General features: G+C 45.3%; 1 protein-coding gene across 2 annotated transcripts in view; it reads left to right on the top strand.

The window, feature by feature from the left end:
- The window catches only part of LRRC9 (leucine rich repeat containing 9), a 2,495,628-nt gene that overhangs the window by 538,676 nt on the left and 1,938,905 nt on the right, over positions 1-18,047 (top strand). For both annotated transcript variants that reach the window (XM_069638901.1, XM_069638902.1), the window contains one exon: positions 7,619-7,774. In XM_069638901.1, the coding sequence (XP_069495002.1) occupies positions 7,619-7,774 (156 nt within the window). The remainder of the gene's footprint in view (positions 1-7,618; positions 7,775-18,047) is intronic.

Here is an 18,047-nt window from a genome sequence, read left to right on the forward strand (position 1 = left end):
CGCCATTACGGTGGCAACGGACATTGCCGATACCGGATTTCGCCAACTGGGCAACGGAGTTTGCCTCCGACAACGAGGATGGCTCAAGGCGACAGACTTTCGCCAGGACGTCCAGACCAGAATGTTGGACATGCCGTTCGACGGCAACAACCTCTTTGGTAAGGCGTTGGATGAGTCTCTACAGGCCATCAAGACCGACTCGGAGATGGCCCGGGCCCTTGGAGTGCTTCAGCAGTGACGGCCCTTTCGGAGCTCTGGAGGCAGACAGGATGCCTCCAAAGGATCCAGCGGTGGCTCATCCACCTACCGCCAGGCAGCCCGCTCCTCTTCCCAGGAGGCCTACAGAGGTCGCGGCCAGCAAGGGGGTTCCCGCCGTCGTCGCCAAGGCCGCATCCAAGCAAGACTGACCCGGCCGGGTGGTCGGGCCCCCACCGAAGCACCCCAGTGGGAGGCCGACTGACGAAGTTCGTCAGGGTGTGGGAGTCCATCTCCACCGATTGTTGGGTGTTGGACACCCTGGCCAACGGGCACTCACTGGACTTCCTAATGAAGTGCCCTCGCATTCCTCCCTTGGCCAGGAAGGAGAATCACATCCCTCAACTGCTGTTGGAGGTGAAGGCGATGCTCAAGAAAGGTGCCATCAAGCTCGTCCCCAGGAGGCTCCAGGGCTCCAGAGTGTACTCAAGGTACTTCCTCGTCAGGAAGAAGACAGGCGGTTGGCGCCCCATCCTAGTCCTGCGTCGTTTAAACAAATACATCAAGGCGCAGAATTTCAGGATGGTCACCCTCCAGCACGTACTGGGACAGCTGGAGGAAGGCGACTTCCTATCGTCGCTGGACCTGGAGGATGCCTATTTCCACAACCACATTCTAGAAAGGCACAGGAAGTTCCTCAGGTTCGTGGTTCAAGGACGTCACTACCAATTCAGAGCCCTACTGTTTGGATTAAATTCGGCACCCAGGGTTTTCACCAAGTGCCTGGCACCAGTGGCGGCGCGGCTGCGCCTGCAGGGGATCCACGTCTACCCCTACCTGGACGACTGGCTAATCCGGGCAAGGTCAAGGGAACTCGCTGTCGATCATATGGCGAGGACCATCCGGTTGCTCACGGAGCTGGGGTTCTCCATCAACTACCCCAAATCCCACCTGGTTCCGTCACAAGTAGCACTGTTTTTGGGGGCGAAGCTCGATATAGTGGAGCAATTGGTCTCCCCTTCAGAGGAGAGGACCAAAACCATCCTGGGCAAGGTACGGCGACTGTTAGCCACGGACGTGGCCAGGGTGAGGTCCATCAAGTCCCTTCTCGGATGATGTCCTCATGCATCTACCTTATACCCCTTTGCAGACTTCGGATGCATCCGCTATAGGTGGGGCACCCGGGCTCACCTCACTACGGGCACAGACTTTTAAACCCCAGCGTTTCAGGAGACGGTGACTACGGACGCCTCTCTGGAGGGTTGGGGGGCCCACACCGGAGATTTCCACGCAAGAGGCCTTTGGCTCCCGGAGGAGAGGTCTCTTCACATCAACATCTTGGTGCTCCGTGCAGTGTTCTGGGTGCTCAAGTCGTCCCTCCCGTCCCTCCCGTCCCTGAAGGACAAGGTGGTGAGGATCTTCACCGACAACACCACCACGATGTTCTACATACGGAAACAGGGAGGCACCAGATCCCCAGCCCTCTCTTAGGAGGCCCAGGATCGGTGGCACTGGGCCGTCGCACAGGGGATGTTTCTGGTCCCCTTCCACCTGGCAGGAATAAAAAACACCATTGCCGACTCACTCAGCAGGGAGCTACGCTCGTGCCACGAGTGAGAACTGCGCCAGGATCAAGTGGATCGACTCTTCCAACGATGGGGCAAACCCCAGATGGACCTGTTCGCGACGTCGACACACTCCAAGTGCCAGAGGTTTGCCAGCAGGTTCCCACAGCCGAGGAGCATGGGCGATGCTTTCTCGTTCCCTTGGGACGGCCTATTTCTATACGCGTTCCCTCTGTTGCCGTTGCTGCTCCGCCTCATCAGCCACCTCAAGATGTCCAGGTGCAGGATGATCCTCGTTGCACCGGCGTGGCCGAGGCAGATCTGGTTCCCGGACCTTCTGGACTTGTCAATGTCCCCGCCAGTCAGGCTGCCGGCGGACGCGGATCTTCTCTCCAGAGAAGGAGGCGCCATTCTACACCACGACCCACAGTCGCTGAACTTGCAGGCCTGGCTCCTGCAGTGCTAGAGTTTGGAGGGTACGATATCCCGGCTGATTGCAGAGAGGTTCTTGTAAAGGGCAGGGCGTCCTCAACTCTCGTGTTACGGTCATAAATGGAAGAGGTTCTCTGTCTGGTGCCATGCACAGAAGATGAACCCTCTGCAGATTACGGCCCCTCAAGTGCTGCCGTACTTACTGTCACTGGCCAAAGCTGGACTGGCTCACGCCTCCATAAAAATACATCAGGCTGCCATCTCCCGATATACCAGGATTACAGGACGGGGGTCCTTGGGGTCTCATCTCCTGGTAAAGGAATTTATGAAGGGACTATTCCGTTCATTCCCGCCGGTGAAGGCTCCTGCCCCGGTGTGGGAACTTAATGTGGTGCTGACCAGGCTCATGGGAGCCCCATTCGAGCCTATGCACTCGGGGCCCTTGAAGTTCCTGTCATGGAAGACCGCGTTTCTTGTGGCCATCACCTCTGCACGACGAGTGGGAGAGATTCAGGCCCTATCTTGCAAGCCTCCATACTTGACTTTTCATGACACAAGGGTAGTGCTTAGGACACACCCCTCCTTCATGCCCAAGGTGCCGTCGGACTTCCACCTCAACAAGCCCTTGGTGTTACCAGTTTTCTTCCCGACACCTTCGACGCCGGCCGAGAGGACTTTGCACTCGCTGGATGTAGCTAGAGAGCTGAAGTTCTACGTGGACCGCACAAAGAGTTTTCGGAAGACGTCACAACTATTCGTGAACTTTGGGGCTATGAATCAAGGGAAGGCTCTCTCGAAGACTTCCATTTCCAGATGGCTCTCCGGCTGCATCATGCATTGTCAGCGGTTGGCAAACCGACTGCTGCCCGGCCGTCCGAGAGCCCATTCGACCAGAGCGATCGCTGCTACCACAACGTTCCTGTCTGGTGTACCCCTGCTGGACATCTGCAGGGCTGCTACGTGAAGGTCGACGCACACCTTCACAAGATTCTACTGCGTCGATCGGGACTCCAGGGAGGAGTCCAGGGTCGGCCAAGCAGTGCTGCGCAACCAGTTTGCTTAAGGTGAGCCTGGTTGAGTAGGTAATTGATGCTTAATGTTGAGTTGTTGTATTGCTTAATGTTGAGCCTGTTGCCACCTCCCATGGCTGTGCATGTGTATACTGCTATGTATTATTTTATTCATGAGCATGTGAATCCATGCCAGACCCCATGCTGGAGAAGGGACAGGTTACTTACCTGTAACTGTTGTTCTCCAGCATGGGTCTGGCATGGATTCACATGCGAATCCTCCCACTTACCCCTCTGCGGCTCTTCACTTGGTCATACTGCCACTTGGCGTGCTACCAAATCTGAGGATGGCTGCCGGAGGCGGGGCCTAGGGAGAGGGCAATCATTGGCTGGGGGCAGTATGACCCAGAGATCAGTGATTGGTTACTAATAAGAAAGACAGATTGGAAACGAAAATGATACTGATTTTTTCTTTACCGAGCATTCCCAGCCTGACGACGGGGAATATTGATGAGCATGTGAATCCATGCCAGACCCATGCTGGAGAACAACAGTTACAGGTAAGTAACTTGTTCCTTTCTTGTGCTCATTAGTTCCCAACAGACACTGAGTTTCCCCTTTGGGTATTTTTTCCTGTACATGTCATCACTAGCACAAAACTGTTTATTACAGGATCAATTCTCGTATTGTTCAAACATACACATTATGCAACACGTGTTCTAAACATCACTTAATCACTGTGTGTGGTGGTTCTTAATTCACAGTGTACCAATATACATTAATACAAAAATATATGTTTATCAAAATATAAAAAATGTGTGCAAGCAACCATATTAGAGAAAACATGTGATATATATTTACACAAATATCTCTGTTGCATTATAATAATTGCTCAAGGAATTCTCTTATAAAAGGAATACAAATGACAACATTCTACCACACGAGAAAAAAGTGCAACAATACACTCACTCCTATTGATTGAGCAAACCACTTTTTATTTTAATCGGGTCCTAATCAGGTCACCCAGTTGTCTCAGCAGGGTATGATTGATTTTCACCACACCCCCAAAACCCTCTTCTTATCATCCTGGCATCTGATAACATACTCTTTGACCATCTACTTCTTTTAAGAGGAAACCTTCTAAAAATCGGAGTAGCTAGAAGATCTTTTGTGAGGCTCTTGTAATAAAGCAAGTTCTATCCCTTGAATGATATCCTATCTTTTAGATATCACTTGGCCCCCTAGTGCATTAAATTAAAATGTGTGGACATACTGTCCACTATGTGTGCTTACTTGCCACGTGCAATGTTTATTAAATGATCCAGAAACCAGTTATCTAATGCAATTTTGATGTGTTTCTGCATGTTGCCTCCAGTTAACCTCATAGCTGTGATAGTAATTCTGAAGCAGGCCTACCGTCATTTGAACATGGATGCGAAGGTCATATCCTTACCATTGAGAATGTTGTACTGAGAACATGACATACACATCCTTAATAAAAATAACAAATTGAATTTGGCGTATATATCGCTCTTCATGACAGAGTTTAGCCTCCTGCGGGACGGTGTATCAAACACATTCTGCTCAGCTTTGTCTTGCTTCCAAGACAAGCACATTGCCCATTTGCTTTCCTCCCAGTCCAGCGTACTAGAACGGTTAAAGCCCCCCCTGCCCCGTTCTGCTCACCCTCCTTTGGATCGAAATACTGTTCTGATGGTTCTTTTACATTAATCTTTCAGTTCCAATGATTTAGTGGTTTTAAAACCCGGTTCCCTCCAGAGCTGCTTTTTTTGTTAGATGTAAATTCTGCTAGACATGTAAGTTCCCTTCAGGCTCTTTGTGCAGAGGAACTGTTAACCGTTTTCCTAAAAGGTAATGTGATCTTCAGGTACCACCACCACAGTCAGAATTCTACATTAAGTAGAAAATCAATCTGTTTTTTCTTCTGAATCCTTTTGCAGAAGAAGAAATAGAGCTGCACTGTTTGGATATCAGTAGGACCCTCACATTCTAACTGGAAAGATCAAATAAGGTCAGATATTCAAATGTTTCTTATGGGGGGGGACATACCTCCAGAATCCAAGACTCCATGGTTACCATTGCTTGATGATTAGTATTCTGAATTGTAGAATTCAACTTTGGGGCCTTTAATCAAGTAAGGGATTACATGCCCATATAGTTTGAGTAGAAGCTACCTCTATGGTTTTTCAGAGCACTGGTCCAGATGATGATATCTACAGAGCTGCCACCTTTGCAGCGCCTCATGCTTTTTGTAAGCATTGTTCTTTTGACTCAAGTAGAGGGCTGACTCAATCTTTGGTGAGTCAGTTCTTCAAAGTGTCTGTGGCTAAGATTTAAAAGTTGTAATCATCCTCCCAGCTTGGTTGCCTCAATGCTTGATATGTATCTCACAAGTATGGTGAATAAGGAGTGGGATGTAGGGGCAACACAAGTTTACTCAGCAAAGTAACTACTGTACTCGTAGTCCATGGTCACCTTTCCGGCATATGACCCTCTATCTACCGCTGCTAAGAAGTATACTTCATTTTTCATAATAACTGAGAGAATCATTGGAGCTTAAAGAGGGGAAACACACCAGTGTGGAAAGACAGACTCGTGCAATTGTGGCTGTACATGGGCCCCTGCTGTGATATATTTTTTAATGGTGAGAGCTTTCATCACAGAGGGATCCCTTCCCATCCTATACCATGTAGAACATCCAGTTAGCACGGAGTAAAGGGGACTGTGGATTAAGAAATGTAGTCACTACGATGTGTAACCTTTCCGTAATTAATTCTATCCACTAGTAGTGGCCTTGGGAACCTTCCTTATTTCAAAGCTTTCCATGCATCACTTTTTAGTGTCTGTTGATTAGGATTCCAGTTCAGAACATTTTGGGCCATCCTTACGGAGACCTCAGTTAAACAATCATACTTAATTTTCTCCACTTTCCAGTAACCCTTCCAGATATGCTTTCTCATTTAGACTGCCATACGTCTCAACATAACATTTTACTGTAAATGTTCTCGGATAGGTACTACCTGCTACACCTAGCAAAAGAGATCCCCAACTGTGACAAATGGGAAATTGGTGTATCCTGTCGAGACCTGGATCTACCATAATTTTGAGGACACTGTAGTATTATTAGATGAGAAAGAATCAAAATCTACATCCTGTTGCAACAAGACATTGAATGAAAGGTGAAAACCTAGCTTTTCTGTGGCCAACCTCAATCCGTCCGAATGTTTAATAGGGACCTCATAATGAGACTGGTGATCTATTAAAAAATTGGAGCTATCAGAAGGTTTTCCAGGCCTCCCGGTTAAGTTGTAAACCTAACGCACATGCATGGATATATAACAGCCAAAAAATGAAGTAATTCTTTGGTGGAGGTAATTCCTCTATTCACCAATGCAATCTATGGGGGAATGGGCGATTAATAACGGATCATCTTCTTGTGGAAATTCCACTATTACCAGTGGTGGTAACTATAATTCAGTTTAGAGTAATAAGCACTGCTGGTATCTCCAAACTCGTAATGAGATTGCTTGCTCTGTGCCAGATCCTAAACCTAACATGGATATACTCTAGGAAACTACTGTTATTTAAGCAAGCTTGTAGTTTGTGATTAATGGGATACACCTCACACAGGTGTTGTCAAGATAATGCTGCAGTTTTTCTTTGAAGCATGCCACCTAAGTTATGTAACTGAGTGTACGTCAAACATAAATGTATGCAGGAAGTAAGTAGTTGTATTATTATGTCTAATTCAAAATTGTTCTATTGGGTATCCACTAACAAATGTGCTTTTGCAAGTTGAATTTCAGCTTGGTTAAGAAACACTTAAGGGATTCATGTTGAACCAAGTGTGTGTCAGTCTTGGAATTCCCTTGCAGTCGGAATGGGGAGAAGGGTGTTAAATAGTGAGGTAAAGGAGTGGATTTAATTGTAAATTGATGATCTGATTCGTCAATAATAAGTTTCAACGAGTGGAAAGTTTAGACTGGAATCTCAAAGTCAAGCCCTCAAAAGAATATCCTCTTCGTGTTTTCAAGATATAGCCTCACAAAATACATTTAAATGCAGAGAATATAAGGCCTGAAAGTCTTTTGTTGTTATAGCCTCTAAGAACCAGTCTCAGAAAATCGTGGTTTTGAGGCCAAAGCAAGGCAAGATACTGTTAGATATAAGATCATGAACCATTCTACAAAAGTTTGCACAGTTTTACAAATGACAGAATATTTGTACATTTGATGCGTATTGAATGTGTTAATCAATACTGCAATATTGCATATGTATAATTGTGTTTATGCATCTACAATTTTCGGTATTGGACACATATTCCAGTAATGCTTTAGGCTACCTGATTCTTTTGAATTTTAATCTTTTACCATTTGTTTTTTGCATTGCTTTTAGTGTACTGTTGTGAAAAAGATGATATACTATAGCATGCGTGTAAAGACTGTACACAGAAATTTGAGGGAGAAACTTGGAAACTTGGAAGAAGAAAAATGTAAACGACAACAATTGCCAAAAAAACAAATAAAAGTTATCAGCTTTGTCATAAAAAATGTAAGTACTTGCTAACATCACTGAATTTACCTACGACAGTATGAAGAAACAAGAGCATCTATGGCACGTGATCTTAAAGCAAAACATTTGTTTTCCTTAAAGAATGTTAAGAACATGAGGAACTCCTACCTATTTGTACAATTTGTAGAAAGTATGTTGTCCTAGAACTTTTTTATTTGTGTTGTAAAGCATCTGTCAAGACTTCTGTTACTAGAAAGCTTATTTGCAAACATAGTTTAAAACAAGTTGCCATTTTATGTAATTGTTTTTTTAAAGCAAAGCATAGTTTCAATGTCCAAAGTATGTACGCAAGTTATGTTTTTTCCCCTAAGGACTATACATATGCGTGGGTGGGATTTATATAGTGCAAACCTAGTTACAAAGATGCAGAGCACTGGACATAAATAAGGGGAAAAATACAACATTATAGGTTGTGCCTGCGAATGGGAAGAGGGTAGAATGAGATCAGGGCTTCAACAGAATGTCAAAAGAAAGGTACCCCTTTTTAACATTGCAATGGTTCATTAAGCTTACAAGCGCTCAAACATTTTTACTTGAATATGTAGTTAGATGTATTTTTTAAAAATTTCAATTGCGATGAAGGCTCATACTTCAATGTGGGCATCTCCAGTGGGGTGATAAAGGGAGACCTTTTCCTCCCCAAACCAGCACATTATGAGCCATGGAGGGATATGTTGAGGTCACCTAGGTTTAGTCTCCATTTCAGGGTAGGGGACAATCACAATCTGCCAAGACAGATACTCCAGCCCCTTTAAGGGAAACAAGGAATGACGGTCTTGCAGAACTGGCAGGTCTTGCATGCTCTGCTCATGTTATGCAGGTGCAGCAATCCCATATAAACCTATGGCGGGAAAGAGAGGGAATTACATTAGTGACTTGACAGTCACTTTGATTCATTTAAGAGCCTATGGACTAAGGGAGGCCCTGGCGCATGGTCAGGGCATGATAACCAGAGAGTGGATTGGTCAAGAAGAGGGACTATAAAGCCCAAAGTCCCATATCCAAACTGAAAGCGAACCATGGCTTTAGGACCCACCAGTCAATCGCAACACCACCTTACCTTACTGATGATAAACTTCTGACTACCCTTACCGCAGAGATCGACTAAAAGGCAGAGACAAGGTGTGGCAGGCAGAAAGAGGTCCACCCAAAAAGAGGGAAAAGAAATCCCCAGTCGCTCATCGGGGTTGTAAGCCATCCCCAGAGCCAGACAGACAATCCCCATCTCAGCTTACTTACCTTGTCCCCTTTGACCAGTGAGAGGCTGGACTGTGGGGCCAAAGCTAGAGAATGGAGAGTGTAGGCAGAAGTTTGTTTGGCGAAGGTTGGAGGATAGAGCAACAGATTGAGCAAGGCCCAGCAGACTGGATGCGTACTCCAGTAGGCTGAGCAATATTGGAACCTCAGAGCTGCAGAGGATATCCAGGAGACCAGACCAAGGATTCAAGGGAGGTAGAGCAAGAGGCAAAGAGTAAGAGACTGATGCCAAAGAGGGTGACATTATTAAGAACAAAGATGATGCCAAGAGGGTAGAGAAGGTGGGGGAGATCTAGAGACCCTTGAGCTGGAAAATAGTGTGAAAGATGTTGGTGCCAAAAGGGGAAAAGAAGGTGGCCAGGAGTGTGAAGAAGCTCTTGTAGACTTAGAAGTATGTGGGAGTGGAGATAGGAAGAAGGTGAAGGACAATGTACCAAAGAAGGGGTCTAGAAGTGGGGAAAAAAGTTGAAAAAGTCACAGAGGTTATTAAGGCTAGGAATAGAAAACAAAAAAGATGATGCTGAGAAGCACAAAGAAGGTGACCGAAGGGGTGAAAAAGGTAAGAGCGAGAAGAGGCATCTAGAGAGTAGTAAGATTGGTGCTGTAAGGAAGGCATGGTATCAAGCAGTAAGACAGACACAAGTGATCACAGTTCACGGGTGTTCATTGAACTTCAGTTGGGTTTGAAAAACGCCTCTCTAATCCTAAATCTTAAAATGGGAGCAAGTTACCACCATCAAATAATAATAACGCAGTCCTAGTCGAGTCTGTCAAAATAAAAGGGCCTATACTAATAACCCTATTGCCAATCCTTACAACTAAATACAAATAGTGGGGGAAACAATGTTATGCAAAAGAAAATTGTTCAAGAAATGATGTCGGAATATTCAAGCCGTTAGCTTCCCTTCCCCACTTTTTCAGCATGGGACAAGGCGGCACACTCTAGCTTAGCAAAGTCTCTGGCTTCTCTAGCCCGAGGATGCAGTCCAAAACTTTAACATCATGGCCTTCTGTGCCAAAGTCTTTGTCATTAAAAGTCTCTTTTTTCAGAGGGGCTGATGCAACACGACAAACATCAAAGTTCCTTTCTTCTTAGGATTTCACATGTACAAATCCTCTGGTGATTTTCTGTTTACCCCGGGTCACCCTCCGCCAGACTCAGACCCACTTTAGCACAAAACCTTCTCGGGTGATTTTCATTTCACCACGGGTACCCCTCCACAGGGCTCAGAGACCCACTTTAACACAAAGCTTTCAATTGATCTCCCTCTGCCAGGCACGGACCAACTTTATCTACTTTTCTAAGTTTTCTTTACTTCAAAATCGAAGACTTTAGACTGTGCGCAGGGTTTTGCTCAACCCATCGCAGGACCACTTAGATTCACAATTACTCGCTCTCTTCTCGATATGACCTCTTTCTCACTTTCACTTTTGCCACTTCTCAGCTGAATACCTTACAGAGACCTTCGATTGAGCACACACTCTTGGATGTCATGGAATGTAAACCATGTGCCAACAAAATTAATTGGGCTCCGTTAGAGGATCACATTTAGAAGAACACTTTATCTTTACTGTTGTCTTTACCAATTGCAAAATTAAGGTATGAGTTGGGTCTTTTCTCTTTACAGTCATACTATCACTGGAAGGTTCTTGCATTGTATAGAGGTATTCTAATTCCAAATGACCAATCTCTGTATGTAGATATCCACGTCGAAGCTTTCACTTTTCAAAACACTTACCTGACAAAGCTATATAATGATGCTGAAAGGATTCTCAATAACTGTGATTGCATCAAAGATACTTTAAAAGACAATCCAGAGAAGGTGAAGCATTCTTAAATGCGTGCGACTGGATCCACACCAGAGCCCTCATTTGCACCTTAAAGCATACTAAAAGTTATACACCATGCAAGAAACACAGATATTATGTTCTCCCGTATATCAGACGCTTTCCAAATCCAACTTGACAAGCCAAATTGTTACGCTTCCGTCTCAACTAAATCAAGACCAATCAAATGCAATGCATCTGGCAGAAATTACATCCTTCCACCGCTGATTTTTCTCTCTGTTGTGAGGGTTTTTTATAGGATTGTCATCATCTACTAATATCCTGTCCTGCCACTACCCTTGAGAGTTAAATACTTCCTACATGTTGTCTTCATGGCTTTAAACTCAAGCTTTTTGGCATCAGATTTAATATGGGAAGTAGATTCCTTTGTCAATTGCTCTATTAAAGTTCTCAAATGAACTAAATATTATCAAAATATCATTCTGATTGAAAATGTTAAGATGATACTGATATTCCTTATGTCCATTTGTTTATTAATTCTTAGTTATTATGTTATTGCGGTATTGTATTGGATATGATTTATTTGTTTCTGTCGATGTTTTATATGAGATAAATAAGATAATGGGTCTCACTAGAAGTATGCCGTTCTGGAAAAATCGTTGCCGGTATTACAGTACCGTCATCCTTTACCGGACCAGAGTAGTCCGTGTCGCGGTGTCACTGACATCGGCAGGGACTTGCCCTGGCCGGCCACACCGTTACCGGTATCAGCGTTGACATGCGGCAGCTGTGCCAGTGACACTGGCATGCCGCAAGTAAGTCCACATTAAGAGGTGTACGAACATTGAAATACCAGCATGGATATGCTGGTAAAAACGGATAAAATGATGCCGGCACCGGTATTGCGGACCAAGCGGTAATAGTAATCTGGTGTGAAGAAACCTGCCACAGGTGCACAATCGGCACAGGTCGAGGCAATGGAGTGTGGCACAGCACAAAGGGAGCACTCCCACACACCACACCCCTTCCAAATACACAATGCTACCATTAGCATTAGCAGTACTGGAGCTGGAGGACATGCCTGCACAGCTACTCATTGAGGAGGCAGTGACCCAGAGGATGCAACGGAGGTGTAGGAGGAGAAGGAGGGCCATAATGGGCCAGCAGATACCCAATGTGCAAGCAGTTGTACCCCGCAGGCAGCCACCAATCCCTCGCCTAAGGGTCAGACCATTTAGTCTAACCTCTGCTCGGATCCACACCCTGTACCGGCTGTACAGGGACATCATCACCACTAAGATTGTATTGCCATCCTCATAACACTGTATAGATGGTACCAGCCTCTCACGATTTACCTTGTCCACAATTATAGGAACTGCTGCACTATTCTGCTTGCATTCACATGCTTTACTAAACCATTACTGCCTATGTTTACCTGCTATATTAAATTACTCTCTCGATCTCTGCACTAAGTGACTGTCGCTTACTGGATGCCTTGTTAATAGTCCTTTGTGTTTCTTTGCTTCCTTCGATGACCTCATTGTATCTAACATTGCCACCGCTTATCTGGTATTTGACATGAGTGTCAAAAGTTCCCTATTATCGTCCAGCAAATGTCTTGCCTGCATCTCACAGTCCGTAGCAATTGTTAAAGTATCATTGATAATTTACACAGCACCTGTCAAATTCTGTACTGTAATACGACCTGCCATAGCCTCCTCTTGGTCTTATCGACTTCGTATCATCATGGCCTGCCACTTATAATTTTGCCTACTTACACTATTTTTACCTAGACTTAACTCTCCTGTGCCTAGCTCATGCTACCTCTTGCCGACTCCCTGCTAATGTAATTGGGCTCTCTTGTCTTATCACTACTGTTACTCTACTTTGTCCTTACATAGGTAAGTTTTGTACTACTGTTGTGCATTTTCCGCCTAACTTCTAAATGTTGGCTGCCCTTTCGCACACCACGAGCTAGTGCGCATCAGTATTGTTATGACGCTCTTAAGTGATTCCATCGCCTATGTGCCTTTTATGTGCTTCTACTTTCTCTCCCAGTCATGTCTATAGCCTTGTAACACTTTCAACTGCATATTAGTGCTCAAATCACTAGGCTTACATTGCTAATTCATCAATATGCTGTTGCTCCACATTGTTCATTGTACCTTCGGCATACTGATCACATCACTTGAACTACCTCACACCCTTGATCTTAACCACAACACATCACACAACACTACTACCACCACCAAGCATATTAAGTATAACACTCTGCCCTTGGCCAGCCTTATTGATTACAACATGCCACTAAAGTACAACCTACCAACTAGCAGGACCGTATCACCCCTCACAGCTCCACACATACCTAATACTCAGCTGGCCACCACTCTTCAAGGTACCAATCCCTACCTGAACTCCCCAGCCCTCTGGATAGAGCATTTTGCATCCAAACCCACACCTAACCAACCCTGCCCGCTACATACTAGAAACTCTAGACTCAGGTCCAGATTCCTTCGCGCACCCTACCAATCTCGCAATTCCCACCTGTCCTCCAAAGTATCACCACCACTAGCCGCCCCATACCATTGGCAGCAAACAGACTCCTAAAGAAACTATGATCAATGGAGCCCTTATCAACGCCAGATCTCTCCCAGCACACGCTCTTGACATTGCAGATCTCATCACTACACAAAACCTCGATTTTCTCGCCATTACAGAGATCTGGTACATGCAGCCTCTGGCCCATTACTATCCCTAGCCATCCCCAGTGGATCCTCAGATGTGACCGCAATTCGAACCTTTCTAAAGGGGGCAGAGTTGCCTTCATTCACAAAGACTCTATCAACCTGAGAATCATCCCTAACTTACAGATCCCTTCAGCCGAATTACTGTCAGTTAAAATCGCCACCTCTCACACCAGCACCGCTACACTGCACCTCATCTACAGGTCCCCAGGTCCCATCACCACTTTTGCCGATGACATTACTTCCATCTTAGTAGACAAAACTAAACCAAATTCCCAAATCATTCTACTAGGCGACTCCAAACTGGGCCTGCTTGACCCTAACGACCATATTGCCTTGGACATCGCTAGTACTCTCGGCCTCTCACATCGTATTTGCGAACCTACCCACAACAAGGGACAACATTAGATTGGATAGCCAATATCAACTGTAACATCAAGATAACATCGAAGCTCCCTTGTGTGTGGTCTGATCACCACATCATTACCTTCAACATCTTAGCTAACGACCCCTTCATCAAACAGGACATCGCGCCTGCAATCCCTACTAGGAACAAAAAGGACATTACTAGGGATAAATTGCTACCTATTATCCTGCCCACCCTAAACACTGCTTCAATGACTTGCTCTGACCCTACCATCCTGGTTGACATCTTCAACTGCACCATGCTTAAAGCTATAAACTCTATCGCCCCCATGAAATCTAGGAAACCTAAACAGCGTGCCCACCTTAACTCATGGTTCACCCCACAATTAAGAGTACTACGCAAAGAAAAACGCAAAGCTGAAGCTCGCTGGAAAAGTCTCCCATGCGAAGCTAACAAGACAGCCTCACCATAGCTACCCTTAATTACAAGGAGGCTATCCTCCAGGCCAACAAGGAAACCTACAATACATGTATAGCACAAGCGGAATCCAACACCAAGGAGCTCTTTAAAATTCTTAAAGAGCTTGAGTCCTCTTCTTCCCCTCCTGACAGCTTCAGTAAAGACAGTACTTGGTGTGCCAGCATACAAAAAGCTCTCCTTGATAAGATATCTACTCTCCAGCGGAAAATTAACGACAAAAGAAATTGACTACTGACCAACTCACAAACCAACCCGCTCCTTTACAAACCTCAATCATCTACACGTACATATACACCATTCAGCTTCTCACCACTTACCATACCAGAGGTCGAAAACATCATTAGTAAACTCACACCCTCCAACTGCCATGGAGGTACCTGTCCTGCCCCTATCATCAAGGAATCCGCACATGATCTAGCTCCCTTCATCACTGCGTTTATTAACTCATCCTTTAACTCTGGTACAGTCCCTGACAACCTCAAAGACGCCTGGGTCATCCCTCTTCTGAAGAAACCCAAGACGGATGCAAGTATACCTACCAACTATAGACCCATCACCACCGTCCATTTTCTACTTAAAATACTAGACCGTGCAGCTTATCTGCAGATTCAGAACTACCCAGAATCAAACCAACTCCTTGGCCTTAGACAATCAGGCTTTCGGCCTGTTAGGGAGAATTCTCTCTTTAGGCTGAATTTCCTAACCTAGTGAGTCCCCCAGCAGCTTTGCTGGATTTCTGGAGTTTGTTTTTTTCTTCTGCCAAGAGTGAGACTCTTTTTCTCCTACTCTTGGACATGATTTATGGTGTTCCTTTGACTGTTAATGTGTTTTATGGGCTATGGGGTCCTTTACCCCATAGGGCCTCATGTGTTTTTACTATGTGTGTTACACAGCACCCTCCGTGCAGTAACACAGGGGTGTCATAGTGACACCCCACCATAGACCCCATACCCTGGGACTGACTACTGTCTCCCAGGGCATGTAAAGTCACCATTGGCTTTACTAGTCCCAAATTATTAACAAAAACCGGTACAAACCATCATATTGTGGACGTACTGGTCGGGGCAATTCGATTGCCCCGGGGTCTGTTAGTCGAGGGGGCACGTCTCCGTCCCCCCTGATCGAGTTTTGGCTGGTGGCAGTGGATACTACTTTTTATATTCGACCGCGAATATATCCCTATGGGATTTTCCCATTGTTCGAGGCTACCAACTTTAATTATTTAATTCTCATAGCCTCGAACATACCGCCGGTTTATTTAATTAATATTAATTTGCCTGTTGGTATTTTTTGCCAGGACTCGATTCTAAAATGGCGTTTGTGTTCTCTTCTGTGACTCCAACCCAAGTCGAGCCCTTTTTTCCACTTTTTGGCGGTCTTCTCCACAAAACCTCTTTTTGATATACTTGACTATCTGGGTGTCACCTATACCAACTACGCTGATGACACCCAGGTACTCATCCCCATCACGGGAGACCACGCTGCGGACACTAAAGCGTTAAATGATGTCTATCTAGTCATCCATGCTTGGATGGCTCAACATGAGCTCAGTCTTAATGATGACAAGACTGAGCTCCTCATCTTAGGCTCCCAATTCCGACTCAACAGACTAGACATTGTCATTCGGAGCTTCTAACATCGATGGTAACACCATCAAAGTCTCCAAAGACACCAAAACATTAGGAATCTACCTTGATTCTACATTATCATTCAATAGACAAACTAATGCCGTCATCTCAACATCCGCATACACATGCAAGCTCATCACTGCTTGCCGTCCCTTCCTCAGCATCGCCAACATCACCATCCTTGCGAGAACTCTGGTCATGTCCAAAAGACAATGGTAAATTGGCATTATTACTACTCCTCGACCAATCGGCAGCTGTTGATTTGGTTAACCACCAAAACCTTTGCCATCTCCTAAAAACGGCCGCCCACTTCTCAGACAAAGCCACTACTTAGAGCAGATCCTTGTTGAACAACACGTCAATGAAGGTCTTCTCCCCTTCCGCTTCTTCCGACTCGTCTCCAGTATTATGTGGGGTGCCAGAAGGTTCCTGTGTTTCGCCCACACTCTACAATGGTTTTACAAAACCTCTTTTTGATATACTTGACTATCTGGGTGTCACCTATACCAACTACGCTGATGACACCCAGGTACTCATCCCCATCACGGGAGACCACGCTGCGGACACTAAAGCGTTAAATGATGTCTATCTAGTCATCCATGCTTGGATGGCTCAACATGAGCTCAGTCTTAATGATGACAAGACTGAGCTCCTCATCTTAGGCTCCCAATACCGACTCAACAGACTAGACATTGTCATTCGGAGCTTCTAACATCGATGGTAACACCATCAAAGTCTCCAAAGACACCAAAACATTAGGAATCTACCTTGATTCTACATTATCATTCAATAGACAAACTAATGCCATCATCTCAACATCCGCATACACATGCAAGCTCATCACTGCTTGCCGTCCCTTCCTCAGCATCGCCAACATCACCATCCTTGCGAGAACTCTGGTCATGTCCAAACTCGATTATTGTAACATACTTTATCTAGGGACAAGCCAGCAAAATCTTAACAAACTCAAGGTCATTCAAAATAATGCCATTAGGGCAGCCTTAAATCTCCCGAGATCCTTGGACATCTCTAACATCAGGAGAAGCATACACTGACTATCAGTCACACAAAGAATTTCCCTTAAAACGCTTGCCCTCACACACAAAGGTTTGAGCAATCGGGCCCCCTTCTACTTGGCCAATCGCTTTACTCTTCACACCTCTACTCGACCATTGAGATCGGCCCAAGCTCACTGTCTCAATATACCTAGATACAAATTGCAGAAAGCAGGCGGGACGAGCTTCCCAGTCCTTGCTACTAAACTCTGGAACTCACTTCCTATTTCCCTTAGGATCGAACCGTCTGCTTCTTCATTTAAGCGTAATGTAAAGTTTTGGCTGATTACCCAAGAAGCCTAATTATCTATTACCTGTCTGCCTGTATAATACTGTGACTTTTTATATGCCTATATGCAAACCTGCTTGTATAGACTTCCCCACCTATTGATGTGTAACATTGTCAATGTATGCACACTATCACTGTAACCTGAGATATGTGCCGAGATGTAAATTATGTAAATCTTTCGTTATATGTATACCATGACTGTTACCCAAGATATGCGCCCAGATGCCTTTGGGCCAGGCGCGCTTTACAAATAAATAAATACGAATTCTATAGTGGACCTCATACATGAAGACCTGGTGAGCCTAATCAATTTCCAGACAGCCACCCCCAAACCCCTTGCTGAAGGTAGTGTGTGTGCTACACTTCCTTGCCACAGGTATTTATCAGCACACAGTGAGGCAGCTGCATGAAATCGCCCAACCCTGTTTCCCCTGTGTGCTCACCCAGGTGCTAGATGCACTCCTGTCCCACGTACGTGACAACATTAGCTTACCACGGACTGCGGAGGAGGTGAATGCAACCAAAATGGCATTCCGTCCACTTGCAGGCATGCCTAATATAATAGGTGCGCTTGACTGTACACATGTGGAGCTGGTTGTCCGGCATGCTGTGGAGGTTGTGTACCACAACAGGAAGCTGTACCA

The sequence above is a fragment of the Ambystoma mexicanum genome, chromosome 14 (genome assembly GCF_040938575.1).
Source record: "Ambystoma mexicanum isolate Mex_15411 chromosome 14, UKY_AmexF1_1, whole genome shotgun sequence".
Lineage (NCBI taxonomy): Eukaryota > Metazoa > Chordata > Amphibia > Caudata > Ambystomatidae > Ambystoma > Ambystoma mexicanum.